The 19,721-nt window shown below is 40.4% G+C and overlaps 1 protein-coding gene across 1 annotated transcript in view; it reads left to right on the forward strand.

Moving 5' to 3' along the window:
* The window catches only part of ghrhrb (growth hormone releasing hormone receptor b), a 184,096-nt gene that overhangs the window by 11,016 nt on the left and 153,359 nt on the right, over positions 1-19,721 (forward strand). Inside the window, exon 3 of the mRNA XM_060918468.1 lies at positions 11,220-11,328. Within this exon, the coding sequence (XP_060774451.1) occupies positions 11,220-11,328 (109 nt within the window). The remainder of the gene's footprint in view (positions 1-11,219; positions 11,329-19,721) is intronic.

The following is a 19,721-nucleotide window of genomic DNA, read 5'->3' on the forward strand; positions in this document are numbered from 1 at the left end:
ATAATAATAAAAAAAGAAATCGATATATAAATCCTGAAGAATAATATATTTATTGCCTTCTTAATGCATGTGATACCACCAAACAGTAAATAGTAAATAATAAAGATACAGTAAATACACTGCAACCCTGCTATAACAAACTCCTTGGGGGACATCCAAATAGTTCGTTATACCGAAAAGTCCGTAATACTGAAATGGACCCACTTGTCACACCAAACACTCACGTTATATGCGAAAATTTAGGCACATTCTCCTGATCATGAATTTCTCCTTCCGAGTCACTTTCGCAGTTCATTGATTGAGTTAAAGGATCATGAACAGAGGCAATAATTTCTTCATCTGTTATGGAAATGACGGAGGTGACCGGTGTATCGTTATCAATCTCCACTCACTCACTTGCTCTGTTTTCTAAATCTTCACCATTCAGTTGATTCACATGTTGTAGATCACTGATGATGTAATTTATATCGCACCACGGGGCTGGGCGGGGGGTATAAAAACGCCACCAGTATGCTTTAACTAGGTGTTAGGTTTAGTGGTATCAGCAGTCATTTTGTCCTTTTGACTATCTTTTGATCACTGTTCTCGATAATTGTTAGTGATCAACACCTAAGCTAAGCTAGTTAAGCCTTTGTTTTATGGTGTTAGCACGTATTGTTAACTTGACTGCGGACTTGATGACTTATTGTTTGTCTCTGGTGGGAAGAGGAATGCATGGCTCAGTGTGTCATGTAAGCAGGCGAATGATGGATATAATTACAGGAAGAGTGTTTATTTACACACAGGCAAATAGTTCAAAAATGTAAGGCAAAGGCAGCATCATGAAATGGGCAACAGTCACACGAGGCACAAACACAATGGCGGAGGCAAAGACATAAGGCACAGTCCAAATACACAAAACTAAGTCAAAGCCAGAAAGGCAATACACAGATACAAGGCTTGGTAACGTCAGGCACTAGGAGCAGTGTGTATACTTCACCAAGTCTGTGTATTTAGAGAGTCTTTATAAGGGTGCGCTGTGATTGCACTCTAATCTGGAACAGGTGCATAGTCCTAATGACTCTGCGCATGCATGCACGCCAATGCGTGTGGACTTGACATAGTGATGGTTTTTTTTGAAGACTCCGACTCATTGTCAGTAAAGGCGGAAGACACGAACTTAGTTTGTTATATGCAAAAGTTCATACTAAAAGAGTTCGTTATAGTGGGGTTGCAGTGTAGCCCTATTACACAACTGTAACAATCCATATTATATTAAGAACCGCTCAACTAAGTAAAGAGAAATGGCATCCATCATTACTTTAAGACATGAAGTGTCTTTTATTTAATAAGAATAAAGAAAAACCATTGAATTAGAAGGTGTGTCCAATCTTTTGACTGGTACACTCTTAGAAAATGAAGTACATTACTGTACCTTTAGGGGTACAACAGCTTGTCACTGGGACAGTACCCTCTAAGGTACTTATTTCTACCCTTTATACTGTATACTACTTGGGAAAATGTTTGTACCTTTTTGGCCCTAAAAAGGTACACATATATAGTTACCTTGAGGTCCAATAATGAGTCCTAAGGGGTACATTAGTGTAGATTGTATCTTGAGGGACAGAAGTGGACTCCTACTGTACCCCTATTTCTGACCGTGTACTGTATATATACTGTACTTGCACACTCTGTGCTATTGACTAAGAAGTGGTTCTGTTTGAACAAGCCGTCTTCCTTCTTACTGTATACTTACTTGTTTGGAGTAAAAACAACCAATTGTGAATTCAGTCATGTAAGTCTTTGTCTTATGGATAAGAGACAATGATAAAGACTAATCAATAATTGAGCATTTACATGCATCTAATGCATGAGCTGCACATGCCATGCATGTTGAATATCTACGCCAGTTACTGCATTTTCCTGACCTCTGTAAAGATGCCATTGCTACACACAGTAAAATATGGTTAGTTCCAACAACAGCAGTGTGAAAGAATCATTTAAAACTTGTAATTCAAATACATTTTCAAACCCAGTCTTGTGTATAAATAATGCTGAAGGCTATTATTTGAATTCTGTTGGTATAGTGGAGGGGGGGGGGGGGAATTAAACAAGTGTTGCCAGGCAAAACAAACCTCGCCCGGTAGCACTTATAATGAATATGAAGGAAGATATCGCAAAAAAAAATAGGTACCCTATGGATACATGTGGCTACTGCTTATAAATAAAATAGTTTTCTGATCCCATGTCCATACAGTAAATATAGCATATATATTTACTCTATGAGGCAGTAACCACAAAAATGAAGCGTAATCCAAAAATGAACAATTTAAAAATCACAGACGTAAAATATACCAAGTGTCTGTACTTTATATTATTCTACTCTTACCTCTTACAGTTTTCGAAACTGAAACCTCCGAACCGAGGCTGACATACGTACACACGCTGTCGCCATGACCCAAACTCTTGTTTCCTGGAAATGGCCCAGTGCTAGAGCTCAGTGGAACGCACTTTCCCTCTGTAATAAGCATAAACATGTCTGAAAGCAATTTCTTTAGTCTAGTCAATTTATTTCAAATGGTGAACCGAATTGTATACGCTCACCAACCATTTTAATGGGAACACGTGTATGCGCATGCACAGTGCGCATCACCAGCAGTGCACGATTGTTACACTCTTACATATGAGTGTATGAGGCAGTAGCCACAAAAACCTTGACCTTGACCAGATGACCCACAAAATGTTGGAGGTTCTATTTGAGACCAATGCCCATCTATCCTGAAAGTTTCATGAAGATTGATCCAGCCGTTTTCCTGTAATATCGTTTACAAACAAACAAACAAACAAACCCGACCGAAAACAATACCTTGCCCCTGGTGGACTCTGTCCCGGGGCGAGGTAATAAAGCTCCATACTGACACTTTGCCACTAAATGCTGTGAAGCACAGCCTGACCCTTCACTATCTCAGATGTATAATGAGAGGGATGTTCTAATAAATGAAATTAGTTGTTTCTGTTCTCCAGACATATTGTTTAAATGGCCATTTCCAGGAAAAAGAAAAACACTGGCTATTTAACATTAAGTGAGAACTAATTTCCTTTAATCCAATTAGTTCAACCCTGTAGTCCAAAATCAAGCCTTACTTACCGGTACAAATTATCGTACTTCTCCAAAACACACTCAACAGTCAATACCAGTTACTACCTCCAGCTAATGTAGGGTACAAACCTGCTTTATAAATTTGTTTGGAATATTCTTCACTACCATACGTCACCAAAAACAGAGAGAAATCGATGCTGTAATGAAACGTGATTGTTGCTTGGTGAGCTCGCTAATGATCTGCCATATTCTTTCCTGAACGGTGCTTCATTTCCTATGCTAATGTTTTTTCTGAGTCTCAGCCATGAGGCAGCTATACATTATCTTACCAGCAGCAGGATCCTTATCTGCCTATTAGTTTCCTCCTTTGTCTCACTCCTTCTTATGTTTAATGCCAATGGCCAGAAGATTGGCCAATCGATTTTTTTTAAGCAAGAGGAAATCAGACTGGGGGCCAGTATTAATTTTATCAATGAAATGAAGTATTCATTAACAACCTTTTGTTTCATGACTAAATTGTAACAACAATGTAAATGAAAAAAATATTTGACAATGAAAATTACAGCGAAATCTCTGTTCATTATACCCTGACGAGTAAAGACAGAACAAAATAGCTGGCTCTGTTTGGGCAGACAGCCAAGCTTACTTTCCAAGAGAATTTTTAACAGCCAGGAGAAATATTCTTCAGTAAAATTCATTACAGTATGTTACCTTCCCTGTTTTGCGTTCCTGACCATAGTTGGATAATGGGATAATCCAGCTCACTAGGCTCCGGCTCGCATGGCTTTCACGTTGCTCCTGGACTCTAACAGGTATATGAGTCAGAATACACACACACATACATCAGTGGTCTGAATGAAGTAACATCTTTATATGAAAATGATGGTCATCAGTTATGGCTAACTCCACATAATATCTACATAGCAACAACAACATCAGTCCATCCATTATCTGTAGCCACTTATCCTGTGCAGGTCCATGGTCAAGCTGGAGCCTATCCCAGCTGACTATGGGTGAGAGGCGGGGTACACCCTGGACAAGTCACCAAGTCATAACAGGGCTGACACATAGAGACAAACAACCATTCACGCTCACATTCACACCTACAGTCAATTTAGAGCCACCAACTAACCTAACCTGCATGTCTTTGGACTGCAGGGGAAACCGGAGCACCCGAAGGAAACCCACGCAGACACAGGGAGAACATGCAAACCCCACACAGAAAGGCCCCTGTCGGCCATTGGGCTCGAACCCAGAACGCTTCTTGCTGTGAGGTGACAGTGCTAACCACTACACCACCGTGCCGCCCACAACACCAAACGCATTCTATAAAAGAAACATTCAGCAATACCCCTCCTGTACATTCTACAACTATCATGAAACTGTCTGAGAAAATTATGATGAAAACATTGACTAAAATGAGACTAAAATTAAAACTGAGTTCCACTGACTAAATCTTGACTAAAACAAAAAAGACTAAAATGTGACTAAAATATAACTGCAATTTTCAGTAAGTGACTAAGACTAAAACTAAATTTAAAACTGCTGTCAAAATGAACACTGCTAGAGCCCACACAATAATTAACAATTATTCCATGGAATCGAGTTGTACATGAGCTGATAGCCGATGAAGCGCATAGCATCAAGCTGGCTATAAGCCATGTACGACAAGTTTGAGTGGGATAACTCTTTTACTCTCTCCACATTCACTGGATTTTTAGAAACAGAGCATTTTTTTTTCAAATTCGATAAATAAAAACTTTATACAAAACATCCAACAAAATCATTTCCGCTTAGAATGTAAACAAACCGGCGAAATGACAGTAGCAATTTGTGAAAAATACTATAATAATAATTCTTGAAAAATAAAAAGAAGATACGCTCTTACCATCAAATACTTTTATTCCATATTTTGTTGCTTTTTTATTTTTGGGGGTCTTGTTTTGAAGTAGAGTTTTTATTTCATCCTCGGTGGGTTCAGCAACATGCTCTGCCAGTTTTTTTTCTTTACTCATGGTATATAAGCTGATATCCTCATAGTAGAGTAGCCAGTCAAAGCGCGTGATTGCTTATGTCCAGTGAATGTGGATATAATAATTTGCATTCTAGATAAGATTGTGTAATTCCGTTGTGTGGTCCAGTGCTAAGCCACAAAACATTAAATTAAACACATGCTCACCATCCACTTTAATAGAAGAAGAAGAAACCTTTATTTGTCACATGCACACTTCAAGCACAGTGAACTTCATCCTCTGCATTTAACCCATCTGAAGCAGTGAACACATGCACCTAGAGCAGTGGGCAGCCTAGAGCACAGTCAGGGGTTCAGTACCTTGCTCAAGGGCACCTCAGCCCAAGGCTGCCCCATGTCAACCTAACTGCATGTCTTTGGATTGTGGGGGAAACCAGAGCACCTGGAGGAAACCCACACAGACACGGGGAGAACATGCAAACTCCACACAGAAAGGCCCTCGCCGGCCACTGGTTTCGAACCCGGAACCTTCTTGCTGTGAGGCGACCGTGTTAACCACTACACCACCGTGCCGCCCAGGAACGCTTATACACCCGCTCATTTATGCAGTTATTCAATCCGCCAATCATGTGACAATAGCACAATGCATAAAATCTTGCACATACTGTACATACAGGTCAAGAGCTTCAGTTCACATCAGAAACATCAGAATACGCAAAAAGTGTGATCTTTGTGACTAATCTTGGCATGGGTGTTAAAATCATATTTTCACGAGATGATTCTTGCACAATCTATTATACCACAGTCCTTACTAATCCTCAAATCTGACTGGCTATTCTGTAAGGTGTCAATTAATCTGATATAACAGCAGTCCTGCTAATAGCAAGGCAAATCACAGGTTTATAATAATGAGCTCATTCTAATACAAAACAAAAACTGTTTAAAAAGTACATGCTGTCAGAAATCTAAAGAAGATTTCTGTATGGACACATTTATGTAACATTTTTAAAGGACTCTCCATATCAGTTGCTATGTAACAGTTAGTTAGGGAAAGTCTAAGCACGGAAGACTGGTTTCTTGGTAACATGAAAAACACGATAAAGTTTTTGTCTTTTTAACTCCGAGAGATAATGAGGGAATGACTGTATGGGAGTATAAAATGGTATAAAAGTCTGTTTTTAGACATGCTGTTATTGGAAAACAAGACCATCAATGACTGCGTAGCTCACTCCGGCCCCGTCTAGCCAGAAGAAACGATCTAAAGTGGGCCACCTTGCGCAATAAATGTTGTAAGCTATATACACTATATACAAGCTATATATAGAAGCAATATCCACCTTAGGAATACCGACCTATTTACCAGAAAGAATCCAAAATGGCAAGGAATTGACCGAGAAGAAGTGATTTTTGTTGAACTGCTCATTAAGGCTTAATTAGTCCATAACTTCATTAATAATTGTAATTCAGCAAATCTGAGTAGAAGTTTTATGCACACTAGGTACCCCTACCTTCATGCCAGAAAGAATAAAAAATCGTTGAAGAATGGAGGGAGAAGAAGCGTTTTGTGTGGAAACTGCTCGTTAGGGCTTAATTACTCCATATCCTCATTATTAATTGTGATTATGCAAATTTGGGTAGAAGCCATATGCTCTCTAGGCAGACCTACAGTACCTTCCTGCCAAAAAGAATAAAAATCGGTGAAGAATTGAGAGAGAAGAAGCGATTTTTGTGAAATGTGGATGACACTGGATGGACGACAGACAACACATGATCTCTCTCGTCTCTCGTCTTCTTCCGCTTATCCAGGACCGGGTCGCGGAGGCAGCAGTCTAAGCATGGAAGCCCAAACTTCCCTTTCCCCAGACACCTCGGCCAGCTCCACATGATGTCACATGATGTGATGATGTCATCAACAACACATGATGGCATACCGTAAACTCATCACCTGTTGGCCAGATGAGATAATAATCAAGGCTGCACCATATCACCCCATCATTCCTACAACAGCATGCCCAGTCATGTTTTATCCTTTGTAGATCACCCTAGTGGCAAGTAGCTTTCTGAGATTTTACAGCAGTCATGTCATGTCTGAATTGCAGTAATTACAGGATGACAGTTCAGAGATTCTACTTGGAGCTGTTCATCTCCTTAGACTCAGAAATTAGTTGTCTTTATGGAAATGCAGATAATGCCTTAACATCATTCAGATAGATAAAGAATGTTTGTACAAGGTCAGTGATGGAAAATCACAGGGAATGCTGTGTCTGCCTGGGGTGCATATAGCTTCTACCCACATTTGCATAATCACAATTAATAATGAGGATATGAAGTAATTAAGCACTAATGAGCAGTTTCCACACAAATCGCTTCTTCTCCCTCAATTCTTCACCAATTTTGATTCTTTCTGGCATGAAGGTAGGGGGACCTAGGGTGCATAAAACTTCTACCCAGATTTGATGAATTAGGATTATTAATAAAGTTATGGACTAATTAAGCCTTAATGAGCAGTTCAACATAAATCATTTCTTCTTGGTTAATTCCTTGCCGTTTTGGATTCTGTCTGGCAAATAGGTCAGTATTCCTAGGGTGTATATTGCTTCTATATATAGCTTGTATGTAGTGTATATAGTTTGCAACATTTATTGCACAAGGTGGCCCACTTTAGATCGTTCCTTGTGGACTAGACAGGGCCGAAGTGAGTGATACCGTCATTGACTGTCTCATTTATTTAAGTTATAAGGTGACATCACATTCTGTCAAGTTGGAGCTTCTTAAAAAAAAAGTCTGAGCTCCCAACTGGTGATTACATGAATGGAAAAGAAGGCACAATTTATTCAGTCCATCCATCCATTATCTGTAGCCGCTTATCCTGTACAGGGTTGCAGGCAAGCTGGAGCCTATCCCAGCTGACTATAGGCAAGAGGCAGGGTACACCCTGGACAAGCTGTCAGATCATCACAGGGCTGACACATAGAGACAAACAACCATTCATACTCACGGTCAATTTAGAGCCACCAATTGACCTAACCTGCATGTCTTTGGAGAAAACCGGAGCACCCGGAGGAAACCCACACAGACATGGGGAGAACGTGCAAACTCCACACAGAAAGGCCCTCATCAGCCACTAGGCTCAAACCCAGAACCTGCTTGCTGTGAGGCGACAGTGCTAACCACTACACCGTGCCACCCCATTTGTTCAGTCATCTTCAGTAAATGTTTTATCCTGGTCAGGGTCGAGGTGGCTTCTGAGCTTATCCTGGGAACACTCCACATGAGGCAGGGATTCATGCTGGATTTAACCCCAGTCCATTGCATGGTACCATGCTGACACTGAGTCGCGTCTAAGTGCATTTTTGAGCACTGTCTACCAGCATGTTCTTGGGTGGTAGGAGCAGACTGGAGAAGGAAAAGGAAGCCTCCATGGATAGGGAGAAAAAGGCAAAACACATCTAATCCAAGCTCAGGATCAAATCAGGGACACTGGAGCTGTGTGGTGACAATGCTACCCTTTGTATCACTGTTAAGAAGGCACGATTACACACAAGTTGAATTTAGCATATAATTCTATAAGCAATTCAGACATCCATTGTTATGCTAAGACAGAAGGAAACCAGGAAGATTAATGGTCCAGTCAGCTGCTGCTGGGAATCTGAAGAATTCCCACATGCTTTGTATTACAAATTTGCATAATGCATGCTGACCAAGCGTTGAACCACCACAATGCAAAATCGTGAAGTTTGCCAAAAGACAGAGACATAGTTGCTCATTAGCATATTACATAAATGCTAGCTTTATGCACGGATACTCCTTTAATAACAGAGATGAATCTCTCCTCACCTTCATGTACACCCTTTGCAGGAATCTTCTTCCCTGTCTGAGGTCAGTGCCACCTACAGCTCTGCCATCTGCCATCTGTTCAAGGGCATAACATGGCAAGGAAGTTACTCTGTTTCTTTCACATCCACATCCAGATTCTCCATACAGTCTTCTGCCCTTGGTGCTTTCCACAAGCTGCAGCACCTCCCTTGTCCTGACCGTCTACTTCCTTTGTAATCCCATCATTAAATGTTGACAACAACTATCAGAAATACTGTGAACAGGATGTTGACATGAGACGAGAACTCTGCTTCACTGCTTCTCTGCTTTAATACTTGGTGCAACACACTCATCAACAAAATGGCTATGCTTCTTTTAACTCCAGGCATAATTTTTTTCATTACCGTTCATCCACCTCTGACTCATCACAGCTTTTTAATACAGCAATGGGGTGAAATGAAGGCTATACACAATATAAATGCGACATTGCTCTTCGTTCCCTTTCTCATTAATTGGGAGAAAGGTGACCCATATTAATCCCATTTGTTCTAATTGGATTCTCTCTCTGACTTTCTTGTGCTTTCTCTCTTTCTGTCCATATGTAACTGTTATATAACTATTACACACTTTATGGATATTAAAAGGAAAGTAGATAGCAATATGTTTATGGATTTCCTTGTAGAGGATTATCTTTTGGTGTTGTGTGGGTCTATTATAGACATTTGTAGCCATGTCCGAAATCACTCACTCGTTCACTACTCCCTACTCACTATCTAGGGAATTCTATACGGAGGACTATATAGTGAGCTCATTGGTAAAATGAAAAAACACGTTCGGACACTACTCAGCTGTGCCGTTATTTACATCATTACTGTCGCATAATTAAAACGTACCAGCTGGTGGGTTTTCAAAATAATAAATATGTGCATGTATTTTTGTGATAGATCTATATTATACTGAGAGCATTTCTCACACTGATAAATACAAAGTACTTTGTGTCTGCTGCATCTTTCAGTTCTTTTAAATCAAGGCTGAATACTTTCTTCTTTGCCGCTGCCTTTTATTAAATCAAATTTGAGGCTTTTGATTAATTCCTCGCTCTGCACTGTAACTTTTTTATTCTTGTATTTTCTGTCTTATTCTATTTGAGCTTATTTTCTATTCTCTTACTATTTTTAATTGTACTTGAATGTCCGTTTATAATGAGTTTCTTCCTCCATCCATTCACCTCCAACACACTTTTTTTTTCTTTCACCACAACTGGAATGCATGATGGTATATATTGCTTGGTTAGTGACCATCGGTTGTACACTACTGTTCAAGATGCATTGTGGGATACGAGTCCACTATATAGGGTGTAATAATTCTCACTATACACTCAGACAGCACTACAAAATGGAGAACTCACTATATAGTCTACTATATAGGGAGTAGTGAGTGATTTTGGACACAGCACGTGATTAAATTCTCATCTCATTCATCTCATTATCTGTAGCCGCTTTATCCTGTTCTACAGGGTCGCAGGCAAGCTGGAGCCTATCCCAGCTGACTACGGGCGAAAGGCGGGGTACACCCTGGACAAGTCGCCAGGTCATCACAGGGCTGACACACAGACACAGACAACCATTCACACCCACATTCACACCTACGGTCAATTTAGAGTCACCAGTTAACCTAACCTGCATGTCTTTGGACTGTGGGGGAAACCGGAGCACCCGGAGGAAACCCACGCGGACACGGGGAGAACATGCAAACTCCACACAGAAAGGCCCTCGCCGGCCACGGGGCTCGAACCCGGACCTTCTTGCTGTGAGGCAACAGCGCTAACCACTACACCACCGTGCCGCCCGTGATTAAATTCTGTTTAGTTAAATTAGTTTATAAAGTAGGTATCTCAATGTAGAGGTATTTTTTGGGGGGTATTCAACAAAGATTTGTGAAGTTACTTAAACATTTCTTGCCTCATGAAATGCATGTGACTAGATAAACTTACAACATCGGATGTGGCACAGAAACTGTGACCACACCCAGACTGTGGTCCACCAGTTGATAACCCCTGGATAAGCAAATTACATTACGGGCATTTAGCAGATGCTCTTATCCATAGCGACGTATAATGTACCCAGAGCAGCCTGGGGAGCAGGTGCCTTGCTCAAGAGTCCAGGGAATCAAACCAACAACCTTTTGGTCCCAAAACTGCTTCTCTAACCTTTAGGCCATGGCTTCCCCTACAAGCAACATATACACAACTTGCTGTATATTACCTGAATATCCCAAGTCTTTTGAGAAATAAAATAAACAGTGTTTCGATGGTGTGTCAGGTTTATAGTAATATTAAATCACTTTTGACAGGGGGATGCAATCCATCCAGTATGCACCCTGGTGGCTCAACATATGAAGGCTCAAGAACAATGCAGATACACACGTCAACAAGAGAACCGCAACCACACCACAATGACTGGTAAGTTACCTTTGGTATCTCTTTGAGACTGACTTTAGCTAACCCATCCGACAGCATGGTTAGGACAGTTGCATGAACACAATGTATATACTGTAGGATTTCCTTTCTTGGTCACGCTGAAATTTCAAGAAGCCGCCGAAATGAATTATTTTTATGCTGTCAGGTACTATCACTGCCACCTGACTGGGGACTACATAGGCCTTGAGTGATTTTATGAGTCTATCAAGACCAGGATCTAGGAGTTACATCAGTTGTTGGTCCAGTGTTTACTCCCACTCCATAGATGCCCTGGAATAAACCTTGTATAATTGTGCCTTTTATTACCACATCAGTCCAATTTCTTCAATTTCTTCCGTATACACTTTGCACGTTGGTATGGCAACAGCATTGGCCAGTTTATTCATTCTCTGTTTTGCCTTTTGTTGGAATGACCAGCTGTATGAAAGTCAAGGAAGTTCAGCAACCTCAAGAAAAATGTCTTTAAACCTTAACAGCAAAAAAAAAGGTAGATTCTGTTTGCTAATGCCAGATGTGGCTTTATTATTATACAGAAAGCCTGCTGCTATCAACTGGATCACTTAATTACCTTTGACATCTATGATGGTAGATGAGTAGTGTGTGGCACTGTGACACTGACTAAAATAAAGCAGTCCTTGAAAATGAAAGAATGAAAACAGTAAATCCTGTAGCATTACACAGTAAGTCATACAGAACCACCCAATGCACGCTGAGGTGAATGAAAATGACCTCTGTCCTGCAAGATTTGTATCTATCTGACCACCCACTCGCGCAACTTTTTGTCATAAGTTTGACAGATAAATGATGTTAAACAAGAGAAGGTGTAGCACATACAACAATCCATCATCTGTAACCACTTATCCTGTGCATGGTTGCGGGCAAGCTGGAGCCTATCCCAGCTGACTATGGGCGAGAGGCAGGGTACACCCTGGACAAGTCACCAGGTCATCACAGGGCTGACACAAAGACAAACAACCATTCACACTCAGTCAATTTAGAGTCACCAATTAGCCTAACCTGCATGTCTTTGGACTGTAGGGGAAACTGGAGCAAACCCATGCAGACACAGGGAGAACATGCAAACTCCACACAGAAAGGCCACCGTTTGCCACTGGGCTCGAACCCAGAACCTTCTTGCTGTGAGGCAACAGTGCTAACCACTACACCACCATGCCGTCCCACATACAACCCCGATTCCATTGTAAATAAAAACGGAATGCAATAATTTACAAATCTCAAAAACTGATATTGTATTCACAATAGAACATAGACAACATATCAAATGTCGAAAGTGAGACATTTTGAAATTTCGTGTCAAATATTGGCTCATTTGAAATTTCATGACAGCAACACATCTCAAAAAAGTTGGGACAGGGGCAATAAGAGGCTGGAAAAGTTAAAGGTACAAAAAAGGAACAGCTGGAGGACCAAATTGCAACTCGTTAGGTCAATTGGCAATAGGTCATTAACATGACTGGGTATAAAAAGAGGATCTTGGAGTGGCAGCGGCTCTCAAAAGTAAAGATGGGAAGAGGATCACCAATCCCCCTAATTATGCGCCAACAAATAGTGGAGCAATATCAGAAAGGAGTTCAACAGTGTAAAATTGCAAAGAGTTTGAACATATCATCATGTACAGTGCATAATATCATCAAAAGATTCAGAGAATCTGGAAGAATCTCTGTGCGTAAGGGTCAAGGCCAGAAAACCATACTGGGTGCCCGTGATCTTCGGGCCCTTAGACGGCACTGCATCACATACAGGCATGCTTCTGTATTGGAAATCACAAAATGGGCTCAAGAATATTTCCAGAGAACATTATCTGTGAACACAATTCACCTTGCCATCCACCGTTGCCAGCTAAAACTCTATAGTTCAAAGAAGAAGCCGTATCTAAACATGATCCAGAAGCACAGATGTCTTCTCTGGGCCAAGGCTCATTTAAAATGGACTGTGGCAAAGTGGAAAACTGTTCTGTGGTCAGACGAATCAAAATTAGAAGTTCTTTATGGAAATCGGGGACGCCGTGTCATTCGGACTAAAAAGGAGAAAGACGACCCAAGTTGTTATCAGCGCTCAGTTCAGAAGCCTGCATCTCTGATGGTATGGGGTTGCATTAGTGCGTGTGGCATGGGCAGTTTACACATCTGGAAAGACACCATCAATGCTGAAAGGTATATCCAGGTTCTACAGCAACATATGCTCCCATCCAGACGACATCTCTTTCAGGGAAGACCTTGCATTATCCAACATGACAATGCCAAACCACATACTGCATCAATTACAGCATCATGGCTGCGTAGAAGAAGGGTCCGGGTACTGAACTGGCCAGCCTGCAGTCCAGATCTTTCACCCATAGAAAACATTTGGCGCATCATAAAACGGAAGATACGACAAAAAAGACCTAAGACAGTTGAGCAACTAGAATCCTACATTAGACAAGAATGGGTTAACATTCCTATCCCTAAACTTGAGCAACTTGTCTCCTCAGTCCCCAGACGTTTACAGACTGTTGTAAAGAGAAAAGGGGATGTCTCACAGTGGTAAACATGGCCTTGTCCCAACTTTTTTGAGATGTGTTGTTGTCATGAAATTTAAAATCACCTAATTTTTCTCTTTAAATGATACATTTTCTCAGTTTAAACATTTGATATGTCATCTATGTTCTATTCTGAATAACATATGGAATTTTGAAACTTCCACATCATTGCATTCTGTTTTTATTTACAATTTGTACTTTGTCCCAACTTTTTTGGAATCAGGGTTGTACAACAATGCATTTAACAATTGTCTGTGCCTCTTGGTGCACCTCCACACAGGTCCCTTCCACCATAGAGAAATTTTTCTGTCTTCTGCAAGCAGTATCCACACTAACCAAGTTTCGCAAATTGTCTTTAGCACAACTTAGTCTCAAATCCACTCTTTGACATACCTCTCAGTGTTCTGGCAGTGCTGTAAATCATTCTGTGTGGTACTGAATCCTGACTGAAGTAACCTTCACACCTCCTCAACTGTTCCAGTGACTGCTCAAAGTCATTGATTACCCTTTACCACTAACAATGTGGCGATGCTAATTCCATACCAAGTGTCTAATCTCAGACTGTTTTGTGTGTTATCACTGCGAATGAGACCATTCTTGGCTGCCAAAACTGGTTTGGTTTTAGCACCAATATGTGGCTAATTTGGAACCAGGAATCATTGTTTTGCCATTATAACAACACCTTGTAGTACTCAAGGAATTTGATTGATTATCATTTAAATGGCTTGTTTTTAAAATTATTGTTAAATCTATTAAATGTAATGATAAATCAATGGTCTAAATAAGAAATAACCATTTTAGTGACAACTACAGTGAACTGACCAAGCAAAACTAATGCTAACAAACCTTAAGCAACAAAATGAATGGTTAAAATATATATTTTTTAAATGCACATGGGTTCTGAGAGAGGGCGGCACAGTAGTGTAGTGGTTAACACTGCCACCTCACAGCAAGAAGGTTCTGGGTTCGAGCCCCGTGGCCGGCGAGGGCCTTTCTGTGTGGAGTTTGCATGTTCTCCCTGTGTCTGCATGGGTTTGCTCCAGTTTCCCCCACAGTCCAAAGACATGCAGGTTAGGCTAATTGGTGGCTCTAAATTGACTGTAGGTGTGAATGTGAGTGTGAATGGTTGTTTGTCTCTATGTGTCAGCCCTGCGATGATCTGGTGACTTATCCAGGGTGTACCCTGCCTCTTGCACATAGTCAGCTGGGATAGGCTCCAGCTTGCCCACAACCCTGCACAGGATAAGCGGTTACAGATGATGGATGGATGGGTTTTGAGAGGGGATCACTTTCTTCAAGGTTTGATGAGAGCTGCTCAGACCACACATCCATTGTCTGCACTTCTCTGTCTGATCATATCCCCACGCTGCTGCCCTTATTCATTATAGCCTCTTGTTCTCTTGTTTGTGTCAGATGGGATATCTCGTATCAATGGCCTGAGGGGCGAAGCCCTCTGCCTTTCAAAGAAAAAAAATCAATATAAGGTCTCATTTTTGTCACCCACTTCATCTTATTTGCAATTAAAAATGTTTTAATCAAGATTATTTTGGATTTTTTTTTAAACCAAATGAAACAGCACCACCAGCAGTTGTAAGAAGGCACACAGAATGACATGAAGAGAGACTGTGGGCTAGGTGTAATGAGCCCAGTGCTACAGATTCAGCAAGCCTAATAATGACAGTCATGTCACGTGATTACACAGAGTGACACACCCTGCACTTTTAGCTTCATTTGGGCTAATATCTCTTAGCCAGTGTTTCAGTGGTATTTCCATTATACGTCATCAATAGGAGTAGCTGAGCTATGTACAATGTGCTTGTTTATGGATGCACCATCTTCACTTTTTCTACAACTCCAAATCAGAAAAAGTTGGAACAGTATGGAAAATGTAAATAAAAAAGAAAGCAGTTATTTCTAAATTTTCTTTGACTGCAATTTGATTGCAGACAGAATGAACCCAAAATATTTAATGTTTTGTCTGGTCAACTTCATTTCATTTGTTAATATACATCCAGTCCTGCATTTCAGGCCTGCAACACATTTCAAAAAAAAAAAGCTGGGATGGGGGCAATTTCAGTCTAGTAATAAGGTAAAAAAATTAAATAATGATGTGATTTGAAACAGGTCCATCTTTGAGGAACAAAGATGGGTCAAGGATCTCCAGTTTGTCAACACACGCATGAGAAAAATTATTGAACTGTTTAAAAACAATATTCCTCAACGAAATATAGGAAGGGATTTGGATATTTCACCCTCTACAGTGCATAATATCTTGAAATGATTCAAGGAATCTGGAGGAATTCTGGTGCATAAAGGACAAGGGCACAAGCCTAAGCTGATCACCCATAATCTCTGATCCTTCAGACGGCACTGCATCAAGAACCATCATTCATCTATAGCTGAAAAAACAACGTCAAGTCAAGTTTATTTTTATAGCACTTTTAACAATAGACATTGTCGCAAAGCAGCTTTAGAGAAAATTAAAGGCTTTGAACATGAGCTAATTTTATCCCTAATTTATCCCCAATGAGTAAGCCTGTGGTGAAGGTGGCAAGGAAAAACTCCCTCAGATGACACGAGGAAGAAACCTTGAGAGGAACCAGACTCAAAAGGGAACCCATTCTCATTTGGGTGATAACAGATAGTGTGATTATAAATAACTTGCTTCTATAACTGTGTCTATATAGTCACAAAGTATAACTGTGAAACCAGGAAATTAATTATAGTTTTAACATGAAGTCTGTTTTGCTGAAGTTATAAACTCTTCATTGATGGAAACTTGAGTGCAAAACTGTTCATGACAACTGCAGTCCTAAAGTTAGCAAGTCAACTGTAGTCCTCAACCATAAATGTATTACTGTAAGTGTATAGAGCATCTTCCAAGTGCGACTTTCGACTGTCCATATAGAGCCGTCCTCCACAGAAGCAATGTGATGAGACTCTAGCCAGACATAGGGCATCAGGATGGATCAGGCAGGTGCGAGGAGCAGAAGACATCAGCATCTTACTGGTATCTCGGGATCGACATGTAACTCAGAGAGGGACAGACAGAGGGATGGGGGTGGGGTGGGCTCAGGATTACTTTGGCAAACCTTTGTCAAGCACTACAAAACAGAGTTACATCCACAAATGCCAGTTAAAACTTTACTGTGCAATAAGGAAGCCCTATATTAACTACGTCCAGAAGCGCTGTCAACTTCTCTGGGCTTGGAGACATCTGGGATGGACCATCACACAGTGGAAATGTGTATTGTGGTCAAATGAATCAGTACTCAATGTCTTTTTTGTAAGAAATGGACACCATGTGCTCCGGACCAAAGATGAAAAGGACCGTCCAGACTGTTAAAACTTTACTGTGCAATAAGGAAGCCCTATATTAACTACGTCCTGTCAACTTCTCTGGCACGGTGGTGTAGTGGTTAGCACAGTCGCCTCACAGCAAGAAGGTTCTGGGTTCGAACCCAGCGGCTGGCGAGGGCCTTTCTGTGTGGAGTTTGCATGTTCTCCCCGTGTCTGTGTGGGTTTCCTCCGGGTGCTCCGGTTTCCCCCACAATTCAAAGACATGCAGTTAGGTTGACGTGGGGAAGCCTTAGGCTGAGGTGCCCTTGAGCAAGGTACCTGACCCCTGACTGCTCCCTGGGCACTCTGGTGTGGCTGCCCACTGCTCTGAGTGTGTGCGTGTGTTCACTGCTTCAGATGGGTTAAATGCAGAGGATGAATTTCAATGTGCTTGAAGTGTGCATGTGACGAATAAAGGTTTCTTTTTACCAGCAACAAGTCCAAAAGCCAGGGTCTGTCATGGTATGGGGTTGTGCCAGTGCCCTTGGCAAAGGTAACTTACACTTCTGTGATGGCAGCATTAATGCAGAAAAGTACATTGAGATTTTGGAGGAACATATTCTGCCTTCAAGACAACATCTTTTCCAGAGATATTTCAACAAGGAAATGTAAAACCACATTCTGCTCACATTACAAAGGCATGGCTGTGGACGAAGAGGGTGCCTGTCCTCTCTGTCCCCAACAGAGAATGTGTGGAGAATTTTGAAATGAAAAATATGACAATGATGGCCTTGTACCTTTGCATACCTTAAGACCTGTTTGCATGAAGAATGGGACAAAAGAACATCTGAAACACTTCATCATTTGGTGTCTTCAATCCCTAAACATCTTTTAAGTGTTGTGAGAAGGAATGGCAACATTATAAAGTGGTAAATGCTTTACTGTCCCAATGTTCTTTGAAATGTGTTATCAGAATCAAAATTGAAATGTGTTTATTTTGAAAAAACAATAAAATTCATGAGGTAAAATACCAAATAGTGTGCTGTTGTGTTGTTTTGAATGCAGTATAGGTCAAAGATTATTTCCATATCATTTTCAGTTTTAATTTCAACCCAATACTGGCCCAACTTTTTCTGTTCAAGGTTGTAGTTTTAATACAATGCAAAATACTACTTTGATGGAGACTTTGCAAGCTTCTGTTGCCAAGTTATGTGTAAAATCAGACATGTAATGATGGCAGGATTCCCTGGTGTGGTGTGAGCATATGCAGGGTATGCACATCACAAGCAATTACTCCAAGCTTACATGGGAGCAGCTTCCCCTAAAATTTCATTAAAATGCGGCAATAAAATGTTACCAAAGTGTCTACTAGTCATCAATCTTGGTGTAATAAGTGGTACTTTAGCAAATCAAATGATCAAATATCTTACAGCAATATTGCACTGTTCACTCATTTAACTCAAAACACTTTCCAGAATAGCACAGCCTTTAAATCTAATAGACACAGAGGGAAGCTGGTGCATCAAGTAGTGTCTGTTAGATGTTCTTGTATTCATTGATTTAATGTTATGAAATATTAATGATCATTGGACAACAGGCTTTTAACATGTCATTTATTCCTGCCTGGATTCATGGCTTCACTGGGAGTGAATGGAGTATGAGTGAGTGAGTTTTGCACAGGAAAAAAAAAAATTACATCTTGACATTTATTGGAAAGTGCGTTCATTGCTTGCCCTGCTTGGATACACGGCTTCCTCTAATGATGATTGGTTGACGTACGGAACCTCGTAACCAACTACCAATCACAGAAACACTAATGAACATGACTGATATCTCAAACTTAAAAATATCCACACCAGTTAGAATCACTTGGAGCCTGCAGTAGTGGTGTAATTTTAAATAATGTAATGTTATATTTGATTATTTGAATTCATTTATGAAATTTGTTGTTTAGGAATTTGCTAGTTAGCTGTCAATTCCTTCTTCAGCTAGCAACTTAGCTATGTTTTGGCAAGATATGGCAGACAATGCTAATGCTGTCCTGATTAAAAAAAAAGTCTTTTGATGCTCATATTTATGAGAAGAAACTGAAAATTAAACAAAGACATCAGTGGGCAAGTTTTTGTTTAATAAGTCACGGAGCAAAAATGGTCCTCTTAGCCGTGACTTTTGAATCAAAAACTTGCCCACTGATCTGCCTTTTTGATTAATTTTCAGTAAAAATACAGTAAAATTGGTTAACAATGTTTATTTACTAGTCTTAGATTATATAGAGCCTCCACTGTACCTGGCCCTGTGAATGAGCTGTTACTAGTATAGGTAATCATATGGGGCTGAGTAAAAGTAAGGATTTTACGGAAATCACGAGTGAAATTTATCCTTAATTTTACTAGGAACCATATGATTACTTGTTTATAATATATAGGACCAAATTCCTACTTCAGAAGTTATTCAAGTTCACAAGATTTGTCATTCACATTTTCAGAACCAATGAGAGCGCAAGACTATCTTGAATGTTTGAATCAGTTTCTAAAGCGTCTTTCATCATGACACAGTG

The sequence above is a fragment of the Neoarius graeffei genome, chromosome 4, assembly GCF_027579695.1.
Source record: "Neoarius graeffei isolate fNeoGra1 chromosome 4, fNeoGra1.pri, whole genome shotgun sequence".
Taxonomy (NCBI): Eukaryota; Metazoa; Chordata; class Actinopteri; order Siluriformes; family Ariidae; genus Neoarius; species Neoarius graeffei.